The 22611-nt window shown below is 48.1% G+C and overlaps 1 protein-coding gene across 3 annotated transcripts in view; it reads left to right on the top strand.

Moving 5' to 3' along the window:
• The first annotated feature begins 253 nt into the window (after positions 1 to 253).
• The window catches only part of KCNA6 (potassium voltage-gated channel subfamily A member 6), a 41491-nt gene continuing 19133 nt past the window's right edge, over positions 254 to 22611 (top strand). For 2 of the 3 annotated variants that reach the window (XM_055281025.2, XM_063639810.1), the window contains exon 1: positions 254 to 5822. In XM_055281025.2, coding sequence (XP_055137000.1) covers positions 1080 to 2669 — 1590 coding nt within the window. In that variant the 5' untranslated portion in view covers positions 254 to 1079 and the 3' untranslated portion in view covers positions 2670 to 5822. Of the gene's footprint in view, positions 5828 to 22611 lie in introns of all 3 variants that reach the window. The other variant, XM_055281026.2, reaches the window with a different exon arrangement.

The following is a 22611-nucleotide window of genomic DNA, read 5'->3' as shown; positions in this document are numbered from 1 at the left end:
TGTTTTCTTTAGATTTCTGTTTGAGTGGATGCACAGTGCTCCGTATTATGTGGTGGGGCGGGGTGTGTCTTCTTATTGATGAAATACACTGCGCAGGTCAACTCGGTAAATCGAAATGAGAAAAGGGGGTGTGGTATCAGGGTGCCGGCGCTTGTGGAGGTGGGCGCGAATGTGAACGTGTGAAAGCGAGAGGCGTGCCAGGAGAGCGCGGGAAAGCTTACTGGTGAGGCAAGTGTGCGTCTATTTCCATGGCGCCCTGGCTCGCGGCAGCCCCTGGCTGGGCGAGGGGTGTGATGTGGGAGTGGGGTGGGAGGGGGCAGCAGGCGGGGCCTGCCACGTCACTTGGAGAGTGTGTGTTGGGAAGGAAGGGCAGACCGGAGAGCCGAGCCGCTGCAGCTGCGGCGGCGGCAGCGAAGCCTTGAGCCGTGGGGAGGTGGGTCCCCGCGCTCGGGCGCCGGGGCAGCCCAGGGCCCTCTGCGAGGCCTGCGGCGCGGCTCCTAGGGAGGAGGTGGCGGCTGTGGCGGCCGGAACCGCGACCTTGGCCGGACCCAGCCCCGCGGTGGACGCAGGGCGGAGGCCGAGCCCCGCCAGGAGTCTTTGCCGAGCCGGAGGGAGGCGCATCTGGCGCTTCGGTACCAGCGGCAGCCGGGGGTCCGGAGCGGCTGAAGGAGCGCAGTGGGAACTGGGAAGAGCTAGCCCGGCTGGAGGGCGGACCTCTGCGTCCGGGAGCCGGGTCTCAGGCACCGCTGGGGGCGAAGCCACGCGTCTTTTCGGGCAGCCAGTTTCACACGCGCCTGTGTGCGGTTCCGGGCATCCCAGTAAGCTCTAGCACCGGGACGCGGGTAACGGGAAGCGCAGAGCCAAATCCCCAGCGCCCAGGTCACCTCCCCAGACCCAGCCTTGCAGGGACCAGGGCTTTAGGGCTCACGGACCCAACGGCCAGGTCAGACCGCGAACCGGGAGGAGCGCGAGCCCCACCCTAAAGAGGGCGCAGCCGGGAGCTGGGGAGCGGGTGCCGCGCTCCAGAGATTGTGTCGTGGGCGCCGTCCTAGTGGCAGGGAGCGCACCTCCGAGGGGGCATGAGATCGGAGAAATCCCTTACGCTGGCGGCGCCGGGGGAGGTCCGTGGGCCGGAGGGGGAGCAACAGGATGCGGGAGACTTCCCGGAGGCCGGCGGGGGCGGGGGCTGCTGTAGTAGCGAGCGGCTGGTGATCAATATCTCCGGGCTGCGCTTTGAGACACAATTGCGCACCCTGTCGCTGTTTCCGGACACGCTGCTCGGAGACCCTGGCCGCCGAGTCCGCTTCTTCGACCCCCTGAGGAACGAGTACTTCTTCGACCGCAACCGGCCCAGCTTCGACGCCATCCTCTACTACTACCAGTCTGGGGGCCGCCTGCGGAGGCCGGTCAACGTGCCCCTGGACATTTTCCTGGAGGAGATCCGCTTCTACCAGCTGGGGGACGAGGCCCTGGCGGCCTTCCGGGAGGACGAGGGCTGCCTGCCCGAAGGTGGCGAGGACGAGAAGCCGCTGCCCTCCCAGCCCTTCCAGCGCCAGGTGTGGCTGCTCTTCGAGTACCCAGAGAGCTCGGGGCCGGCCAGGGGCATCGCCATCGTCTCCGTGTTGGTCATTCTCATCTCCATCGTCATCTTTTGCCTGGAGACCTTACCCCAGTTCCGTGTAGATGGTCGAGGTGGAAACAATGGTGGTGTGAGTCGAGTCTCCCCAGTTTCCAGGGGGAGTCAGGAGGAAGAGGAGGATGAAGACGATTCCTACACATTTCATCATGGCATCTCCCCTGGGGAAATGGGGACCGGGGGCTCGTCCTCACTCAGTACTCTTGGGGGCTCCTTCTTTACAGACCCCTTCTTTCTGGTGGAGACCCTTTGCATTGTCTGGTTCACTTTTGAGCTCCTGGTGCGCTTCTCCGCCTGCCCTAGCAAGCCGGCCTTCTTCCGGAACATCATGAACATCATTGACTTGGTGGCTATCTTCCCCTACTTCATCACCCTGGGCACTGAGCTGGTGCAGCAGCAGGAGCAGCAACCAGCCAGTGGAGGAGGCAGCCAGAATGGGCAGCAGGCCATGTCCCTGGCCATCCTCAGAGTCATCCGCCTGGTCCGGGTGTTCCGCATCTTCAAGCTCTCCCGCCACTCCAAGGGGCTGCAGATCCTGGGCAAGACCTTGCAGGCCTCCATGAGGGAGCTGGGGCTGCTCATCTTCTTCCTCTTTATCGGGGTCATCCTCTTCTCCAGTGCCGTCTACTTCGCAGAGGCTGACGATGACGATTCGCTTTTCCCCAGCATCCCGGATGCCTTCTGGTGGGCAGTGGTTACAATGACCACGGTAGGTTACGGGGACATGTACCCCATGACTGTGGGGGGCAAGATCGTGGGCTCGCTGTGTGCCATCGCTGGGGTCCTCACCATTGCCCTGCCTGTGCCCGTCATCGTCTCCAACTTCAACTACTTCTACCACCGGGAGACGGAGCAGGAGGAGCAAGGCCAGTATACCCACGTCACTTGTGGGCAGCCTGCGCCGGACCTGAGGGCAACTGACAACGGACTTGGCAAGCCTGACTTCCCCGAGGCTAACCGGGAACGGAGACCCAGCTACCTTCCTACGCCACATCGGGCCTATGCAGAGAAAAGAATGCTCACGGAGGTCTGACCCATGGAGGCAGGGCCTGCAGGAGGGGAGCACTGAGCTGACAGTCTCTTAGGCTTCCCTCTCGTTTCCACTACTCACTCAAGCTTCAGTTGACTTCTTGACTCTCTCCCCTACACCCACTACCTGGCATCCAGGACCAAATACCTGGACTATCAACCTTGTTGCTTAATCCCTGCAGCATTCAAGGTTAATCCATCTAAGTGACATTTTTGAAATTCCAGCGGTGCCACCCAATCATGCCCAGCTTCTGTCATATGGATGAGATATACATTTATGTCTGACCTTCCCTCAAGACTGATTTTTCATGTCTGGGACTTATAATATCTCAAGGAACAGCAATGTCAACAGGATGGAAACCAGCCATATCTGAGTCTTCGCTCCCTCCTTAGTGTTCTTTGCTTTGGGTCATGTGCGTTTCCTAGCTTCAGGTCACTTGGTAAATGGAAGAAGCTGGAGGACAGAAGCAGTACTCAACTTGCTGTTATTCCAGTGCCCTGTAACACCCACTGGTCATCCTGCAGATGACCCTTGGTAGAGTCTTTATTTGCCCAGCCTCAAAATACGTTATTCGTTTCTAAACTTGGATGGAATTAGAGAAAATACAATCAAACTTTACCGCTTGGAGGACACAGGGGTTAGTCCAGGACCAAAGGGGCCAATGGATTTTTCAAAGTGTGCCCCAGCACAAGAGGCACTGGTGTTTGGTCTACATTTAGCCCTCCCCACTCTGATCCCCTGACTCTCTAGCTTCCAGGAAGGTTCCTTCTCAGAGCCAAATACTCTTTGTGCAAGTGCCTTCCTGAGCAGAAGAATTGGAGAGAGGGAACCACAGAGCCAGGAGGAATGTCTGAGTAGAGTCAAGCAACTGGCTTGATCATAGTCTGAAGCAAGGTGCCACTTAAACAGATACTGTTTTCTCAAAGGGGCAGAGGAATCGTGTTGCAGATGGCAGCCTTTTCTCCTTCATTTTCCCCAAATTTTCTCTAGCCCTCTACCTTGCTTCCTGGGAATTTGATTTAGGATTGCTGTTGAAGGCTTCCTCAAGCAAACTCCAGCTTAAAGCCCTAGACAGGTAAAAGCACACATTGGATGGCAGCATGGGTTTCTTCCCATTTTATGGGCGTGAAATATGTGGTTTAGAATAAGGAACAAGCATTATTTCTTTGCCAACAGCCTCAGTCTAAGAGGCTTTTTTGCTGAGTCAAGCAAACACTTGCCTGCTCTTCCCTTGGAGCTGCATTTGACCTGCTCTCACTGGTAAGGTGACGTGGTGGCGTTCCCACTCAATCTAAGCCATTTTCTTCCATTGTGAGACCACTGCCGTCTATCCACCTGCCCACCTCCCCTCTTTTATCTCTCAGTAACATTGCCATTTGTTTTTTGCCTTTGATAAACTGTGATGTATACTGTTCTGAGATCTTTTGGGTGCAGTTCTGAAACTGAAAGGACTGTTAACTTGTTTTTAATTTTATATCTATGCTTTCAGACTCTTTGATGATAATTTTTTTTTTTAATTATTCTCTCGAAGAGCACCTTACAAGAGGACAGCCTTATGAGGGTTTGCTTGAGAGGCAGTGTGGCTTCTGTGACTGCCAGATCTAAATCTCGATCTTGCCATAACTTTACAGGGTAACTTGGGTCCACAGTCCCTCTTTGTGCCTCAGTTTACCCACCCATTAAATGGGAACATTACTGTCTTCCCCTCCCTACCTCATGGGGAATGTCTGGGAAGCTGGGGACATTGCTATGCAAATGTGTGAATCTTAGTCATGGATTTGATTTTTAGTTCTCCCCATACCCCCATAGGCAAGGCCTTCCCCCAGAGTTCCTGCTTTGGATCCAAAGCCTAAGAATAGGCCATTATGGACCACTGGCTCCCTAAATCCCTCCTTGGCCTCTTGGACTGAGCCCCTCAGCCTTTCTTCTTACCCTTCAGAAAGGAGGGTTCTCTTTAGATATGTTCAGGGGGATCCTTCCATGGCTGGAGGTCACCTTGACTGGGAGCTTGGCTTCTCCAAACCTGAAACACAGTAGAAGATAGAGATGTTTATGATGCAAAAACCTGCTCTGAGGTCAGAAAGTGCTAGTTTTCCAAATCTCTCCCATTGCTGCTGGCTCTCTGGGCAAAGAAGAGAAAAGTCCATTCCAGAGGCAGAAGGGAAGCTCCCAGCCGAGGGTAAAAGTTGAGACCTGTATGCATGTATCTCTGTATATGTGTATGTAATCACCCTCATCACCATCCCTGAGAAAGCATTTCGTTTTCAAGTCAGAGCACGCCTGAAAGGGTTTGTGGAGAGCCCAGCTCACCAGGGACTCTGGTTGCCGTAGCAACCTTCCAGACTGTTCTCTCTATCTTCTGCTTTGGGCATCAAGGGAGACCAGGGGACTACATCTTCCCAGCTTCTCAAATGGGAGCACCTCCCACATCGTGGCTTAGGGGCTGGAAGAGCCAGGGCACGGATGTGGGACTTTGGAAAATGTGGAGGAAGCAGGGCCTCAAAGCTTCCTGTCTGGACTGTTCTTTCTAGTTTCCCCACCCAGTCATTGAAGCTGCCTCATGTTACTCCTGATTCTTCAGAAATCTGAATGTTAAGCAACCGGTTAAACCAACGTCAGTATTAATTTTTTCAAGCTGTCGAGGGGAGCCCTTAGAGGGGACAACTTCTCCTTGGAGTGACAGCCAGGCTGGGCCTCACCAGGTGTGATCATAGTCTTAGATATCTTGGAGTTTCTGTCTCCGCAGAGGCACGCTCTTCCCAGCTCCACGAGAGGCGGAGGATTGCAACTTCTTCCTCCCCAGGAATAGTCTATCTAGCTCCTGGGAGGAATCTCAAAGATCTTTCTTCTTAAGACATCGAAGAGAAACTGAGAGGCTGTAGCTCGACCTAGTTTCTGTGAAGAATTTTGTCAAGTGATCCCTCTCTGACCCTGAGCCTCTTTATCTGGACTTTGTGCCTTGAGCACCAAGAGAATATGCACTCTGTGTTGCCTGGACAGCTGGGGTGGTGATTCACAGGAAGGGTCCAAGCCATCACTACACCTGACTCAAGCCGGAAAGAGCTCCCAGAGGGCTTCTGGAACTGCCAGCCTCAGCCTGAGATGCGGGATATTCGTCCCCAAGGAGTGAGGAGGGACAGCTCGCCGTCTGTGCAGGTGAGGTAGGTTCTGCTGGAGGGGAGTTTCGTTTTTGGCTCAGTCCTGCAGGCTAAATTAGAACGGGGTGGGGAGAGAGAGAAGGTGGGGAAGCGCGTGCATCTGGAGAGATGCAGGGTTTTCATTCCCCTTCCCTCAGGGGCTGCCTCGCTTTTTCTGTGTATTTCTCTTTGATTCCATTGACTTCAGTTTCCTTTTTCTCTGTTTCTGTCCCCTTGATGCTGCTGGCCCCTTTAAAAAATTATCTCTTTTTCTGTGCATTTTTCCCTTTCCTTCTTTTCATTCTTACTGTCTCTGCCTTTTTTTCCCCTTTCTCTAGTTTTTTTCCTTCTGGTTTTCCCCCTCTGTTGTTTTACCGTCTTCTTCCTTCTATGTGTGTCTTCCTGCCTATCTTTCTCCCTCTCTCCACCTTTTCAGTGGCCGGGAGCACCTAGAGTGTTGACGTCGAGGTCGCACATTGAACTCTAGGACAGCTGTGCTTGCTAAGGTCTGTCTGCAGCCGGAGTATTCCACTTTTTCCTGACTTCTCACTCTGCCACTCTTTCCTACCATGCTCACCTCTGTGGGGGCAAGTCCTGAATGTGCCAAGCAAGATGAGACTGCCATGGGCTCAGAAAAATGTCTCCCAGAAATTTCCTGAACCTGCAAGCATAAATGAGAGAAGGCAGGCTGGGAGGGAGAGAATGACCCTGAGAAGTCGCAGACAAATCCTCTGCTGAGTAGCCCTGGACCACCTCAGAGTTTCCAAGCTTAGGAGGCTGGCAGAGAGGTCAAAGACAGAGGAACGGTAGAAATGTCAAATAAACAGAGAAAAGAGGGCTTAGGAGGCAGGCATAAGGTTGGAGTTAGCCTGGAAAAAGCCTTAAATCGGGGATGGCCTTAGAACTGCCCTTAATTCACTTGAAGGTTTTGTTAGTATCTGGCTGTCTCTCTCCGGTACTGAAGGCAAAACAAAAGGAAAGGACATAAATCTCAGTGGTGCAAGGTGCAGGGAACACTCCTTGACAAGGAGGATTAAGATTCACCAGGCAGTCCGCAAGGAGAATTGATGGACTCCTTGCCAGAAGTCTTAGAGCACGGGCTAAGTCCCACCTGCAGCAGGACATCAGGACAACCTGGGGGGCCCCCAGGGGGTTGAAGGTTGTGCTATTATAATTGGCCCCAGATAAGTTTTGGGGTGTAATAGAAATGCTCTAAAGCAGGACTGTGGTAATAATCATACAACTCTAAAAATCGCACCCCAAAATCATTGAATTGTGAAAAAAAAAAAAAAGAAAGCAGTGAGTCTAATAATCTGGGAGTTTTCCATCTGAGCTGGGAGAACGGTTTGGTCCTATAAATCTAGAAGCTTAGCATGTCTAAAAATGGACCAGACAATATCTAGAATAGAATGGCAGTTTTTTTCTTCTGCCACATGGGGACACTTTAGAGTTTATATGCAGTTGATCGTTGCTATTCATGCACAATACCACGAACTGGTGTGTGTGTGTGTGTGTGTGTGTGTGTATGTGTGTGTCTGTGTGTGCTTCATTTTGACATCAAATTGTAAGAGTTACATGGTTTTTTCTTTTTTCTTTTTTTTCCTCTAAAGATATGTCATGCCATTTTTTGGGTAAGTGCAGGGCATAATTAGCATGCATTGAACTATGATATATATGTTGAACATTATTCATTATATAGGACTATGGCCTTGAGCTTGCCCAGGGAACTTACACTTTGCTGGCAAAAAGAAAAAAATTCCAAGAAAAGTTCCCACAAACCAAAAACCCCACCAAATCCCTGCACCTGTAAGCTCAGAATTCCTTAAGAGATTGCATGGGGCCCAAGATTTTATTTACTTATCTACTATGGTTATTATTTTATTTTCAAATTTTTTGAAAATTTTTTTGTGTGGGTACATAAAGGTTTTATTTTCCCTGGCTCCCTCCCTACACTCCCTCTACAGTGGTTATTGATGCTTAACAGCCCTATGATGAGGTCCCAGCAGTCTTTGGTGCTTCCGGTAAACAAAAGAAGTGGGCGGTAACGGCCTTCATTTGTCTTACTGAGCCTTTCAATGATTCTCTCCCAGACTCTGATCTCCTCTTGGCCCGCTTTGCCTTGTGCCCACTGGACCCTCCCTTCCCTCCCCTTGGTGCTTTCCTCAGATGCACCAGCCAGTCCTGTGGCTTGTCATTTCTCCTCTCCACTGGCTGAGCCCTTGCTTGCAGCGGCATCTCTATCTGCCTGCAACTCAACATACATTCCAAGATAGATTCCCAGAGAGCGTGGTCCTTCCAGGACAATCTGGCTGGAGCTGCCATCCTGGCTCACGTGGGTTTTGACTGTGTGTTATTGCCATGGGAAGGAAGTGGGGAGGAAAATGTGCTCCAGTCCTACCTTGTCACAGTCACTTAGGGGAGGAAAAGAATTCCATTTACTAGGTGGTAGGAGTTCCTCTCTCCGTCCCACTTCATATTTTGCCTCGGGTTGCACAGATAGCTCATGGCAGAATAAGGTCTGGAGCTTGGCAGTTGGCAGAGAGAGGGATCTTCCCAGACATAGGCCGTGGGGAAGAAAGACAGATGGGCTCTTAGCCTCTCGTCTTGCCAGGTCTCCTGATGAACCACTTTTCTGTGCTGGCCTTGAGGTCTCTGTGGGGTGAGAGATGGTCGTGGTTTTCATGTTCTGAACTTGAGAAAGTAGTTCACCCTGCCTCTTGGTCTTCTTGGTTCTCATCCTCTGGCTTCACCTGGTACCCCAAAGGGGGAGTGGAAATCTATCAGCCACGGCCTTTGAGGGGTTATCAAAGCAGCTGCTGTGTTTGAAGGTGCACAGTAACGCCAGGAGAGAAACTCCCTAGTTTTCAGAACACAAGAGGCAAGGTTCCTAGCCGACAGGAAGTATCATTCACACTGGTCTGACCTTGGCTATCACTTGACCTGTTTGGGGACTAGCCCTGATGGGATTTATTACAATTTTTTTTTTTTTTTAAATCCAACTCCAACCTCATCATTGTTACTCTAAAGAGAATTCCTCATTCCTCGGTCACGAGCCTCAGCCGATACACTTTACCTCCTCCTAGAAAACATTTTGGAATCTTAAGCAGCTTCTGCTGCAGGCTGCAAGGAGCGCAGACAGACCCTGGCTCTTTGGTGAGAGCAAAGCCGACATTTCAAAAGGAAATTGCAGCCACGCAGTCTGCTGGCGCTGCTATTTTTGACATGCTTGCTGTTCTCTCAGGGCTTGACAACCGCTGTCTCCAGGAGACAGACAAACCTGCTCTTGGCAGCGGAGACACTGCTTTGAAAAAGAACATAGGAAGACAGTCCTGCAGCTGGGAGGGGCGGGGAGGACTTGCCACTGGAAGCGTGGTACCTGGCTAGTGGGGCTGCAGATCTGAGGCTGCAGGATTTATCCTCACCCAGGGAATCCTGACCTTGCGTTGCATCCTTCCCAGTGGGAATAGTCCCAGCGAGAATAAGAATGGCGCCATTCATTTACAGAACATTTTCAAACACGTTCAGTGCTTTCAGACATCGTGCTATTTAACAAAGGGGTTAAGAGCATAGTTGCTGGAGCCAGATCGTCGCGGCTCAAATCCCTCCTTCGCTGGGTAACATCAGGCAAGTTATGAAACAGTTCTGTGGCCTCAGTTTCTTTCTCTGTCAAATGGAGGATAATAATAGTACCAATCTGATACGGTTGTTTTGAGGATTAAATAAATTAATGTATGTATAGTGTTTAAATGTACAATGTCACCTGTTATTATCATCCTTCAGCGATGAAATGAGGTAGGTAGGCTAGGCTTTGTTTTTTTCTTTGGCAGATAAGAAAACTGAAGCTCACAGGGGTTGTGATGTATTTAAGGGCACACGGTAATGTGTGTTTCATCCTCTTCAGGGGAGATAGAACAGAATGGAATGCAGTGAGGGTCTAACTGTTATTGGGCAAGAAGAGAGAATGAAGCCATAGCTCCTAAATGTGTATATAGACTTCTGTTTACATGCCAGCTTGTCTCTGATGGAGCAGCAGCAGGCGTCCTGTGCTTTTGTTCCCTATGGGTCTCTGAAAGTGCACACACACGCACACACACACACATAGGCATATACACACATACATATATACACACATAAATATATATACATACATACACATACATACACAAATACACACACATACACATATATACACACATATATACGCACACAAAGCCACATATACACACACGTATATATACACAAACATAAATATACACATGCACATGTATACACACATATGCACACACAAACACATATATACACACGTATGTACAGGCACATATATACACGCTTATACATATACTCATATACACACACACGGTGCTATATATTCTCTATGTGTGTAGCGTATATACGTGGAACGTCTTTCCATGGAGCCCTTCCTCAGTACTGCCACTGATCTCCCTCTCCCATTTCAACATTCTCAGTGGTTGACACTCCACTTGAGTTTTCCTCATGCACCTGCTCATGCCTTCTTCCTTGGGACGAATGCAGGGTCTTCTACTTAGCAGAAGGGACAGAAATCACAAGCCAGACCCTGGCCCAGAGTTTTCCTACACTGTTCCAATGGCTTTCAAACTTCCACTGTCCTGGTCCTCATCCTCAGCATACATTCTGTTCCCCAGTCACCTTCACGGCCCCCTTTGCAGGTGGGGGTACCTTTTAATCTCCCATGGGTGTGTTTCTGCTTTCCTGTCCTTCTTTAAGGTAGAGGAGACAGGAGGCCTTGTAGTTGGAAGAAGCCAGCTCCCCTGCCCTTGTGGGTCTCCATTGGCCTTCACTCCACCTAAAGAGCATTTATGACATGTCTTGTTATGGGTCTTGGCGCGGGCCAGATTGCTGTCTTCACCCTCAGCTCGCTGCCATAGCCACTATGGCTTCTTATAAAGGTCCCATCCGAGGGCAATGTGACGTGGCTGCCCTCATGTTTGAGGATTCTGAGCTTGCTGGCTTGCCTGCCTTGGGAGTTGGAGAATTGGTCTGAATCACTGTTTATTAGCTGTACCTCATTTAACCTCACCAAGCTTCAGTTTCGTCATCTGCAAAATAAGGAAGCTAACATCACTTGCCTTACACAGTTGCTGTGAGATTCAGAAGAGGCAGCCAGTTAAAGAGTTTAGCAGGAAATAAACTCTTAGGAAAGCATGGCTCTTCCCACTGCCAATCAGCAGAGAGACCTTTAGAGACACCAAACACCCGTCTGAGAGTGGGGCCGAAACGACCTGCATGTCAGAGAAAGGCAGGGTCCCTGCCGACTGCAGTTTTGTTCTCAGAAATAAACATTTAAATGAAATATGACATAAAAAATAGACTCAGGATAGCTAGCTATTTTTACCAGAAGGCTCTTTGCCTAGAGGATTCACAGCAGAATTTCTTTAAATAATTGCACTTACGGTGTGATTTAATATACAGAAATATAATCTGAATATATCTTGGAAGAATAGGATGGATATGTAATAATGTATAATACATATGTATAATATGTATATAGTTTAACAAAGTTTGTTTCCAGCCAAACTAGAATGAGAATTCTCACTTAACCCTTCCCTCAAGCCCTGGAGCATTGCAGAGGGTGGTGTTGAGGGTCACAGATGGAGGGGGCAGTGAATGCCTCTTTATGAAGAAGGAGACTGATGCAGAGAAGTGAAATAGTTTGCCCAAGATCACACAGGAAATTAGGGGCAGAGCTGTGCCTGGGACCCAAATTTTCTAACTCCAACTGCAGCATATTTTCCCATGAGAAATGGAACTGTAAGGATTACCTAAACACACACACACACACACACACACACACACTTAAAAATAACTATTCATTTTCTACCCAACCAAACTCCTTAGCAGAGCTGCCCATAGAAAATGGAATTAAGTGATTTTAAATTTTATCTTTCCCTCCCCTGAGTTTCCAGGGCACAGAGGCAGTGAGCCTAGCTAGAGAAGCCCAGAACCAGATGACCAGTTTCTGGATTTTTAAGGCAGGACTAATGACTGAGGACTAGTGCAGACCAAAGGTATTTAGCACTGGACAAAGAGAGGCTCATGCACAGGCTCTGGGCTTCTAATCTCACTGATTAAGGGATTCTTTAACCTCTTAAGGCTTTATTTTTTCTGTTAAATTTAGTGACTGCACAGAAGGAAACTGTCATAGATTGGAAATCAGGAAGTCAAGGGGTTATCTGAGCCTTCTGAATTTTATGGCGGAAGGAAGGGATGCAGAAGGTCAGCATCTTACCCAGGAGTGCTGACTTCTGATGCCTTGGGAGGCAGAAACCAGCTTCTAGACTGTTCCCTGCACTTTGCTGCCCTGATAGAGAAAGAGAAGTTACTGTCAGTTACAGAGCTCTTTTACAAATCACGGGACCGGGGTCAGGAGGAAGAACGTGTCCAGAAGCCCTGGTAGTTGAGCCATCAATCAGCCAGGCACTCCCCAGCTGCTTTAAGGCAATTTGGCATTGGTGGAAAGAGAAAAAAGGTCTGCTATGGTGGGGAAAATAGCTGTGTTCCCTGCAGAAGACTGCTTTCTGTGCTTCAGGGGAAGGATCACGTTCACCCAGGAGAGCATACGTGTGCACATGCAGGTGCCCAGGCACACCTTCCCCAACCAGACCCTCTATTCACGTGGACGTGTGTGTGTGTGTGTGTGTGTGTGTGTGTGTGTTTTGTTTTTCTTTTTTCTGCATCTGCAATCTCCTGGTTTATGGTTTTACATGCCTCCAGCAATTCCAAATTGCAATCACAGAGCACCTTCCCTAAAACTGGGCAGATTACCTTATAAGAGGTCCTCAACTGTCACTTGTGGCTTGTGAGCCACATGGGACACAACATTAAGAAATACTGGAATATTTCACACACACATATCTGAAGTTTTGGTTTCTCTTAAAAGCAAAGGTCTGGGCTTGTTGATCCTGCACATTTGCTTTCCACCCACCATCAGCAAAAGCTGAGGGACAGCGGCCCCCTGCAGAAGGACGTCGGTTCTCTTTGCCCACTGTCCATCACTTCTTAGTCCCTGCCACTGAGGCTGGGCCGTCTGTCATTTTTTTTTTTTTTTTAGATGGAGTTTTGCTCTTGTTTCCCAGGCTGGAGTGCAATGGCACGGTTTCGGCTCACTGCAACCTCCACCTCCCAGGTTCAAGCGATTCTCCTGCCTTAGTCTCCGGAGTAGCTGGAATTAGTGCCCGCCACCAGGCCCGACTAATTTTTTGCATTTTTAGTAGAGAGGGTGTTTCACCATGTTGGCCAGGCTGGTCTCAAACTCCTGACCTCAAGTGATCCGCCCGCCTTGGCCTGCCAAAGTGTTGAGATTACAGGTGTGAGCCACCGCGCCCGGCCCATGTGTCAGTTTTAATTGTGCCCCTAGCCATGTTTTTTCATAGGTAGGAGATATTTCTCTCTACGTACATTTCTACCAAAGCTTAGAAAAGGAAAGATGGAAAGAGTATCATGTTTAGGGAAAACGATACCTGGCTTATGTCACCTGGTAACCCCTGGGGACACTGGTGCTTGCGGCCATACTCAGAGCCTTCCTGTGTGATTTCATCTAAGTGGCTCAGAATCAACTATCTGACTTAGAAGTGGCAGGTCAGATGGAGATGGGAGTGTGTGTGTTTGCTGGAAAAAACAGAAATGAGAGCAGAAATGAAGGCTGCCTGCCGGAAGGAGCCGGTTCCAGCTACCCACGAGAGACGGAACTGTGAGGCTGCACAGAAAAGAAGGCACTGGAGAGTAACGAGAGCATGCCATGTTCTGTGTCCAGTTAAGCAGGCAGGGGAATGTGTGATGTAATTCAGAACTCCCAACCGAAATGATCAAAATGAGAAATCAGGCAAACTTCTGCGTTCAGAGATGTATCCAATTAGAGAACCACCTCCTGTTTCTGTGATGTCAGACTGTGGAGCACTACTCTACTCCCGCTGGCTAGGACTGAGTGGGCGTCAGAGTGGGGATTCATGAGTGGCATCATGTGGCTTTCCTGATAACGACTGGCCACCCAGCCACCGGCTATGCATCTGTCTGGTTGCTTCTGCGATGTCACGAGGCCCATGGCCATCCCCGGATTCGATCTTGCCTCTCCTGGGTTATTCCCAGTTGGTTTAAGCTCTCAGGTGGAATCTTCTGTCTTTGAAGCTTATTGGTCAAAAGCTAAATGGCCATAGATTTGGAACCATGTCCAACATTATTTCCTTGGGAGGGAGATAAGAAACGTTTTAAGCTTTATATTTGCCCTTTCCAGGAGGGCAGGAAATGTTCAATCAGGTTGGGATTAAATAAAATCCATCATGAGCCTTACATTTGAATGCTTGTAGGCCTTACTTTTTCCAACAGATGCATTTCCAAAAAGTTGTTGTTGTTTTGTGTATATGAGGTGCTTTTTAATAGAAGTGGGCCGTTTCACATTTAAAAAACTACATAATATAGTTAAAAGAGAGCATGTAGTCAGTAGAAAAATGAATTTAAACTAGCTCATAGTGCACTTCATGCAGTCATAATTCCTTCCTCCAGTGGAAGGAAGAGGAATGCTATGGCACTGGAAATGATGGAAATGATGAGGATTGCTGATCAGACTTGAAACGAAGAAAAAGCTTTTTTTTTTTTTCATTGTAGGAACTAGGAGATATTTTTCAAAATGTATGTTCAAAAACAGGAACTCTGGCTGGGTGCAGTGGCTCACGCCTGTAATCCCAGCACTTTGAGAGGCCGAGGTGGGCGAATCACTTGACATCAGGAGTTCGAGTTGAGCCTGGCCAACATGGTGAAACGCCATCTCTACTAAAAATACAAAAATTAGCCGGGTGTGGTGGCAGATTTCTGTAATCTCGGCTACTCGGGAGGTAGAGGCATGTGAATTGCTTGAACCAGGGAGGTGGAGCTTGCAGTGAGCTGAGACTGCGCCACTGCACTCCTGCCTGGGCGACAGAGGGAGACTCTGTCTCAAAAAAAAATATATAAAAAAAATAAATAAAAAAAATGGGGAATTCCAAAAAAATCTATCATAGTCTCTCTTTTTCTTACTGCATGCAGACTGTAAGTGATGCATTTGAAGGTGGGCAGCACTGCCTTTCCCACACCTGTAGCTGTGTCAGGTGAGGCAGGACAGGAGACATGAGGACGTGGTTCTGAGCTTCTTGGTCTATCTGCGAACAGTATAGGCTGAGGGTGATATCTGTCCACCCTGAGGAAGTCAGCTCCCGGTGCTGTTCCCCACTGGTGTCTGCCTGTGTGACCCGGGGAGAGTTCAGAACCTCACTGAGCCTTGGTTTTCTCCTCTGTAAAACTGGGCCATTAATAGACATCCCTCATGGTGGCCAGTGAATCGGTGGAATTAAAGCAGGTAATGCTAACAGGCCTGGTATGTGGCAAGCATTCAGTAAAAGTTATTATTTCATGGTCTGTTTCTTATTTGCCCACTTTGACAGAGTACTGAGGCATAAGCAAGGCCTCTTGTCCAAACGTTAGGTACAGTTAAAACCACTCAAAGCTCTCATAAATCAGTCTTTTGGGAATTATGTCCATCTATGTAATAGTTTCTCTTGTTTTGTAGATTTGGACTTTCTGATCAAATAGTAACCATGATTCAGCTATTAAATCATCAAACACTTGGTCATACCAGAGGCGACTCATGTAAAGGGGCTTACTACCTTCTTAGAGTGAAACTGTTTCCTTGCTAAAAAAAAGCCAGCAGCAGAGAGTATCCAGGGATTTTGTTAAATTCCTAAAGAAAGAACACAAGCAATGAGGTGACTTACCCATTGAGAATCCCTGAGATCAGCAAGAACTTCCAGAAAGCTTGGGAATTCACAGAGAGGTTGAATAACCGAGTGTGGAAGGATCGCATGACTCAGCGATTCACTTGGCTGACCTGTGGGCTGCCGTAAGCGGGAGAATAAGCGGGAAGAAATGCACAAGGGTGCAGGTAGGATGCTTCCTCCCCGATGCATAAGGTCAACACTTTTCTTTGCAATTATAATACAAATCAGTGGAAAACAGACTCAACTTACGGAGGATGTATTGGCTTTACCTTCAACATTTCAGGGATGTATTTAATTTGCAAGCCAGTCAGCTGAACTCACTTAATGTATCAATAGAGAATAAGGACAGATGACAGGGAATAATTGAGCAGGAAGAGAATTCTAAAAGTCATGGAATTAATTGCCTTGCTGTGTATTCGAAAAATGTCTAGATTATTCCAGGCTTATTCTGAAAAATGCCCAGAGAAAGAGAATATAGACTCCTTAAAGCTACTTGTGTTTGAGCACCCTTTGTCAGGATGTTTTCCTCATTTCTCAGTTACACATCTCCTGCTGCACTTTAAACTTCCTTCATCCTGTTTTGTCTTCTGCTGAAATGGATACTCAAGTGACCATATTACCTAGAATAACTCATGCCAGAGTTCCTCAAATGTGATCTGCAGAACATCAATCCTACGCAACTTTCCATGGAGAAGGAATCCCCAGGCACTGTGTTTCAGAAATGCTGCCTCTTGGAGATGCACAATGCATATGAACATAAAATTAAAGGCTCTGAGAAGTCCTGCAGCAGTAAACCTATTTCACTTCTTTAACCCAGTGTTTTTCAACTTCTTATATTTTTAAAAAATTTTACCACAGAATCTCCATCCCCCTTTTATAGTAATGTCTGCTTACATACCCCCAAAACTCATCCAAAAAATACATTTTCAAAAACTCGAAGAAATCTGAAGCTTGTTGCAATGGATTTGAGTGCATGGACCCTCAGCCATTAAAGGTTTTTTCAGTTGGACCATTTTGTGGCTTCTTACCAACCTTCTTAAAGTTCTTCACACCCCTCTTGAGTTGTGCAGAAACAGAAATGGTTTTGATAAGGCTCTGAATAATGTGATAAAAGACATTCTCTTCCCTATAGTCCTTATAAGTCTTCTTAACTAGAAGTCTTTGAGAAAATAACAGTAAGAGTTGGTCTTATTTGTTACGTTTAGAGCTGCCTTGCTAGGAAATGTCCACAGATCTGATGCACTCTGCCAGGCAAATGAGGTCGTCCACATGGCTTTCGCCTTACAGTGTAACAGCCAATTCCTATGCGCGTTGTTAACCAAATCAAAAATTGTAACATGGATTTTTTTACAATCACTTTTCTAACTAAAACCTTTTGATGAAAACATTCATGATAACCTTTACTAACTATCCTATTTATGAAATCTTACTCACAATCTGTGAAAGATGCAAATACCAGCAGTGAGTTGTATGTAACCACGTTTTCTCAGTATTCTTTTCCATCTTCCTAAACACTGTTTTCAAGTGTGACATTTGTCCTTTCTCCCAAATTATTTTTGGTGCTGACACACCACAGTTGGACCTGGTTCCTCTGGTGCTTGGATTTCAGTCCCCTGGAAAGCTGTTTTCTGCTAGGTGTTTTTTGTTTGTTCGTTTTGTTTCGTTTTGTTTTTTTGGTGCTGCTGAGGGCTCTTACCTCTGACCCTCCTCTGCTCATCCAGCAAGGCCTGAGGTTTGCTGTCTGCTCCTCACCAACTGGCCCAGGCTGAAATTCCTTCTTCCATGGTGTCCCTTCTGTGCTCAGAGGCAAAAGCAGAAAGGAGGGAGTTGCTCTTGTCCTGTTGTTGCCTTTGTACCGATTCCTTTTCTGTACATCTTGAGCCATGAGGAAAAGTTTCTGGTATTAAAGCCACTAAAAGGCAGAAGAAGTGGACTGCGGGGTGGATGAGGATTGCATCCAATTCTGGGTCTGTCACTAACCTGCTGTGTGACCCTACACATGTCACCTGCCTGGCCCTCAGCAAATGGTAGCCGTTAGTATTTTTCTCCCACCAGAGTCTTCAGTGTAAAGTGAGGTCATTGGATTCGACGACTGGGTTCCTGCTTGAAGATTCTGCGGATACCCAAGTGTATTAATCAGATGTGCAGCTGGCTCCCTGAAAACTTGACAGACTTTATTGCTTGGCTTTTGCCACTGGAGTGATGTTTGAAAAAGAGAGTTGGAGTTACTAGATTTTCAACTTTATGTAGAATCACTGAATATCAGAGCTGATATACGCCAGTCTATTATTTTACAAAGATCAGAACTTACATGTAAAAATATACTCAGCAGGTTGTAGCAAAGTTTTAAAAGAGATACAATAATTTTTATCTACTATCAAGCAATGATAAACGTCTTCCTTCTCCTTCCTTTCTGCCTCTATTCTTTCCTCCCTCCTTCCTTTCCTCCTCTCCTCCATCCTCCCTCTCTCTTTCCCTCCTTCCCTACCTTTTTTACTCCCTCCTCCCCTCCATCCTCCCCTCTCTCTTCCCTCCTTCCTCCTTCTTTCCTTCCTTCCTTCTTTTCCTCCCTCCCTCCTTCCTTCCTTCCTTCCTTCCTTCCTTCCTTCCTTCCTTCCTTCCTTCCTTCCTTCCCTCCTTCCCTCCTTCCTTCTTTCCTTTCTCTCGCCCTTCCCTCCTCCTTCCCTCCCTCCTTTTTTTCTATTTTTCTTAGATGAAGTCTATCCTAGTTATTAAGTGATTCCAGATCCTTCTTTATTTCGGTGTTGCAAAATAAACATTCCTTGGTTTTGGCCGTTTCAAGCACCTTGGCATTATGATGGGAAAAATGCTGGGCAAGAAAAGACATTTCTATATTAAGGAGAAGCAGGGGAGTGCGGCCCAGCAGGGATGCGAACCAGTATTCCCTGAGTCTCAGACTCCACACTAGAGGAAGAAGTCTGTAGAAAGGACAAAGGAAAGCAAGGTTGGTGTTACTCTTTGGTATCCTTAGACAAAGTAGAAGCTGGCTTCTTCCATTTCTGGGAGAGAGCAGTAAGCAGCCCCAAGGGCAGGCATTGGATTGTAGTGCCTGGGTCACCTCACTGTGCCACAAAGTGGCTCTGGGATAGAAAAGTCCCTGGAAAAGTGTCTAGCTCTGACCTCACAGCTCTGCCCTGGGAAGCTTCCGAGCTGGGCCTAGCCCTGCACAGCTCCACCAAGGTCCTGCTGCTCTTTGGTATGTGTTCATCATTCTCATCCCTCTCAGCTTTCCTTCCTACTCTTAGCGCAGCCTCATGAAGCCTCACAGTCCCTGGACAGGGATAGGAAGCCTGTGTGGGCTCCTAATGTGATGTTTGACCTTGAACAAGTTGCTTCAATTGAACGCTTTATTTTCAGACTCTAAAAGGAATATCTGCTCATCATAGAAAATTACCCCAACTTAGAAAAGTATAAGGAAGAAAATAAAAATCCCATAACCCCGCCACCAGAGACACTCAGTGTTGGAACTTGGTTGTATTTTTCCCCCAGACTAACTTTGTCTATGTCTGTATCTGTATATCTATAGAGATCATTCAGCATTTCACTTGAAAGCTTCATATTATATCTCTAGTTTTCTCATGCAATTACTACATAGCCGTCATAGAGATGCAGCATTCTTTTGGTAACCCACTTCCTATTGGACACTCAGGTTGCTTCTAATGAATGGTGCTACAACGAACACTTGTAGTGTAGGTATTTGTTCACATTTATGACTCCCTCCTTGGCTATACTCCTGAAAGAGTCAAGAGATGTGAACAAAGTGGGCAATTAATTTTCTAGGTATCACCTTTCTCACCTATAGTAAAACCACAACAGAAACAACAATCACTGATAGCAGCAGACACTCACGTAGCATCCTGTGTGCCAGGCATGTCTCTAAGGACTTATATGTACCAACGCGTTTATTCATCCCAGTTGCCCCGTTATTATCTCCCATTTCATAGAAGTAGCTTGCCCAGAGTCACACACAGCCAGTAAGTGGGGTGGTAGGATTTCAGCCTGGGCAGTCCGGCTCCAGAGTTGTGCTCTTATCTGCTAAGCTAGTATTGCCCTTGTGGGATGAAAGAGCTAAAATGAAGAATCCCTGGGGTCCTATTACCTGGGAACATCGCTAACGTAGCATGGAATCCTGCAAATAATGCTAGAACGGAGTAACGCAGTTGCCTGATAAGAGTTCACTGGCTCCTGTCATCCTCTTCGTCCTCCCATTTGTGTGTTTGATGAGCTTGGGGTCTCTGTGTTTGTGAGTGCATGTGCATGGATATGCATGTGTTTGTATAATTTTATGAATGGAACAGAGTCAGCAGAGTGTGAAGCAAGAAAGCCTGAACAACCTATTGACATAACGATAAAGCATTCATAATTGATGCTGTTAGTTATAGACAACTCCTCATCGTTTCCTTTTTATCTTAAGGTTCCCAGGCACTTTGGTTGGGAAATGTGTCATTTGATAATTGGAGTTTCACCCCGGTGGAGCGGGAATAGGATGGGATTTGGCAGTCTACTATAACCCCATCCCCCCAAAGCATGTCTGTACTTATCGTCTGAGGAGGGTGCTTCCCCTCCTTGAGCTGATTTGCCTGTGCTGTCGAGAAGCAATGCTGGGTATGATTATCCAGTAGAAAAGGAGCTAATCGACAAACTTTTCACTGGCATAACGTGTCCACATTGCTCTTATTGCTTGCTAAATATAGAAGTTGCCAGGACCCCTTGAAATTTTGATTCAGAAGATCTGGGAGAAGCCTGAAAATATGCTTTTTTTAAAAAACACGTGCTCTGAGTGATCATCTTCAGGGAGTTTGGGGAAGTCTTAGGTAGCAGGTCTCAACCTTCCTAGGATATCAGCATCACCAGATTCTTTTGAATAAAGTACCACTTCCTGTCCTTCTGCTGACTGCCTGCTCTAATTTGAATAACTGATCTAGGGTGGTTTCCAAGTGCAGGATTAAAAAAAAAAAAGTCTCTAGAGGTTCTTGTGTGCAGCCATAGTTGGGTACCTCCAGCCTAAGAAGTTCTGGTGATAATATCGCACCTATACATTTAATTGCACTTCACATTTTACAACTCTCTTTCACCATTGAACATCATAACAATTCACTAAGGTCAGTGAAGCAGGCATTATTATATTGTCCTTGGCCGAGAGAGGTTGATTAAATTGCCCAAGGCTGCACAGCTTCTCCCTAGTCAGCAGCAGCTATTCTCTCCTTGGCTCATGGCCAGTCCTGCTAGTTCTTTTGAGAAGGGGCAGCCTCGTCTCCCTTGAGACTCTCAGGATGAAATCAGCTGCCTCTCCTAGTGCTGATGCTCGCGAGGCTCTTTCTCCCCTTCTCAGCCACATCTTTTCTACTGCAGCCACTCCTCCTGCTCAGAGGGCCTCTCTCTGAAAGGTGCACTTCCATTTCCCTCCCATGCTCCATCCCACTTAACAGTTAGGTCATGGCACTGAGGGATGGACAGCTTGGAGCCTGGACAGTCCACATCCTCCACCGTGGTCTGAGGACAGAGACATGCTGCTCCCAGCTCCAGCCCCTTCGGTGCCATCCTGCAGAAAGCACTGTGCAAGGTGCATGGCAGGAGCCGGGCAAGTCCCATCCCAAACCCTGCTGCCCCCAGCTACAGCCTCACACCCCCATCCCAAATTCTCACATCCACCACCAAAGCTTCCTTCACCCCTCATCCCACCCCGGATAACCTGAAAGCCCACCTGAGTCCTTCCTGGGAGGCGGCTGTGTGGGGCTGGAGCCCCCTGCAGTGGTGAGTCCCACTCCGGACACCTGGCCAATGGGAGCTTAACAAGGTGGCCAGCGAAAGAGAAACAGAACCAGGTAATGGCATCCGCCCCTTCCGCCATCCTCCACCCCGCAACCAACTGCGGGCTCAAAATCTCTCCCGATTCAAACCGAGGACTTTTGTTTCTCTTTACTGTTCCTCTCCTTGTCCAGACCTTTTCCTTCACACAGGCTGTATCTTGGAGAGGCTCCCAGTGACTGCAGACTTCCTGTGTCAGAATCCTGCAGCGTCTGTCCCTGGCTGCTTGGGTGGAGTGGGAGGCTGCGGGAGAAGGCGGGGTTTGCCTTGCAGGCAATGCAGGCAGTGGCGCTGCACCCCGGGAAGAGTTCCAAATGCTGATTCTCTCCATTCCCTTTACCTGCCTACCTATTCAGCAGCCTTGCAACTGAGACGAAGCCACTCCCCAGCAGACTCTTGCGGGATATCGTTCACTTTCCTCTCTCAGGCCCTGCCCACCATGGGTTGTTGGTTTTGTGAGTTGGTGTGGGGAAGTCAGCAGGGTCCTCAGTGACTTTTGATCGTTCGACACTGACTTTCAGGAAAGGTAAGCTTTCTGCCAACAAAGCTGGTCCCCACTGTGCCTCCTCGTCTTATACAACAACCCTAGGTGGCTTTCCTGCCAGGTGAGAGGATTTGGAAGGACTGCGAAGGGATATGGGACCGACGAGCTCTCCTTTCTCAAAACAGAGGGAGCCTTGGTGCAGATGCACAAAGTGGTCCTTGAAGTTGCATGTGGCCCAGAACGGCTGGCTTGGTGGATCTTTACTGTTCTGGCTGGACATTGTCAGGCAGCTATCAGAGGGTCCAAGAGTCCTTCACAATAACCCCTTATCACCCACAAGCAGCCAGCCAAGTTGGTACTGCTTGATCCCGTCATGCTGACGGTGGATTGGACCAGGGTTGAGCCTGAGAGCCAGCCAGCATGAGCCTCTTTCCTAGAAACCGTTAGTCAGGAAAACAAGGTTCTGGTTCAGTCTGGGCTAGCTTCTCTGTGGAGGAGATGGAAAACCTCCCAGCCATGGGAGCTGGAAGGGGTCGGATCCATCCTCCAGCTCCACTTTCTCCTTTTATAAATGCCAAAAAGAATTGGGGTCCTGAGTGACGACTTGATGGGCCCAAGGCCACATGGCTACTATGACTACTTTATAACAGAGCTGGATTTTGGAGTCCAATGTGTTAATTCACTTACTGCCTTGACTAAGACACAAAGCT

This window comes from Symphalangus syndactylus, chromosome 5 (assembly GCF_028878055.3).
Source record: "Symphalangus syndactylus isolate Jambi chromosome 5, NHGRI_mSymSyn1-v2.1_pri, whole genome shotgun sequence".
NCBI classification, from domain to species: domain Eukaryota; kingdom Metazoa; phylum Chordata; class Mammalia; order Primates; family Hylobatidae; genus Symphalangus; species Symphalangus syndactylus.
This window is presented reverse-complemented; position numbering and strand designations above follow the sequence as displayed.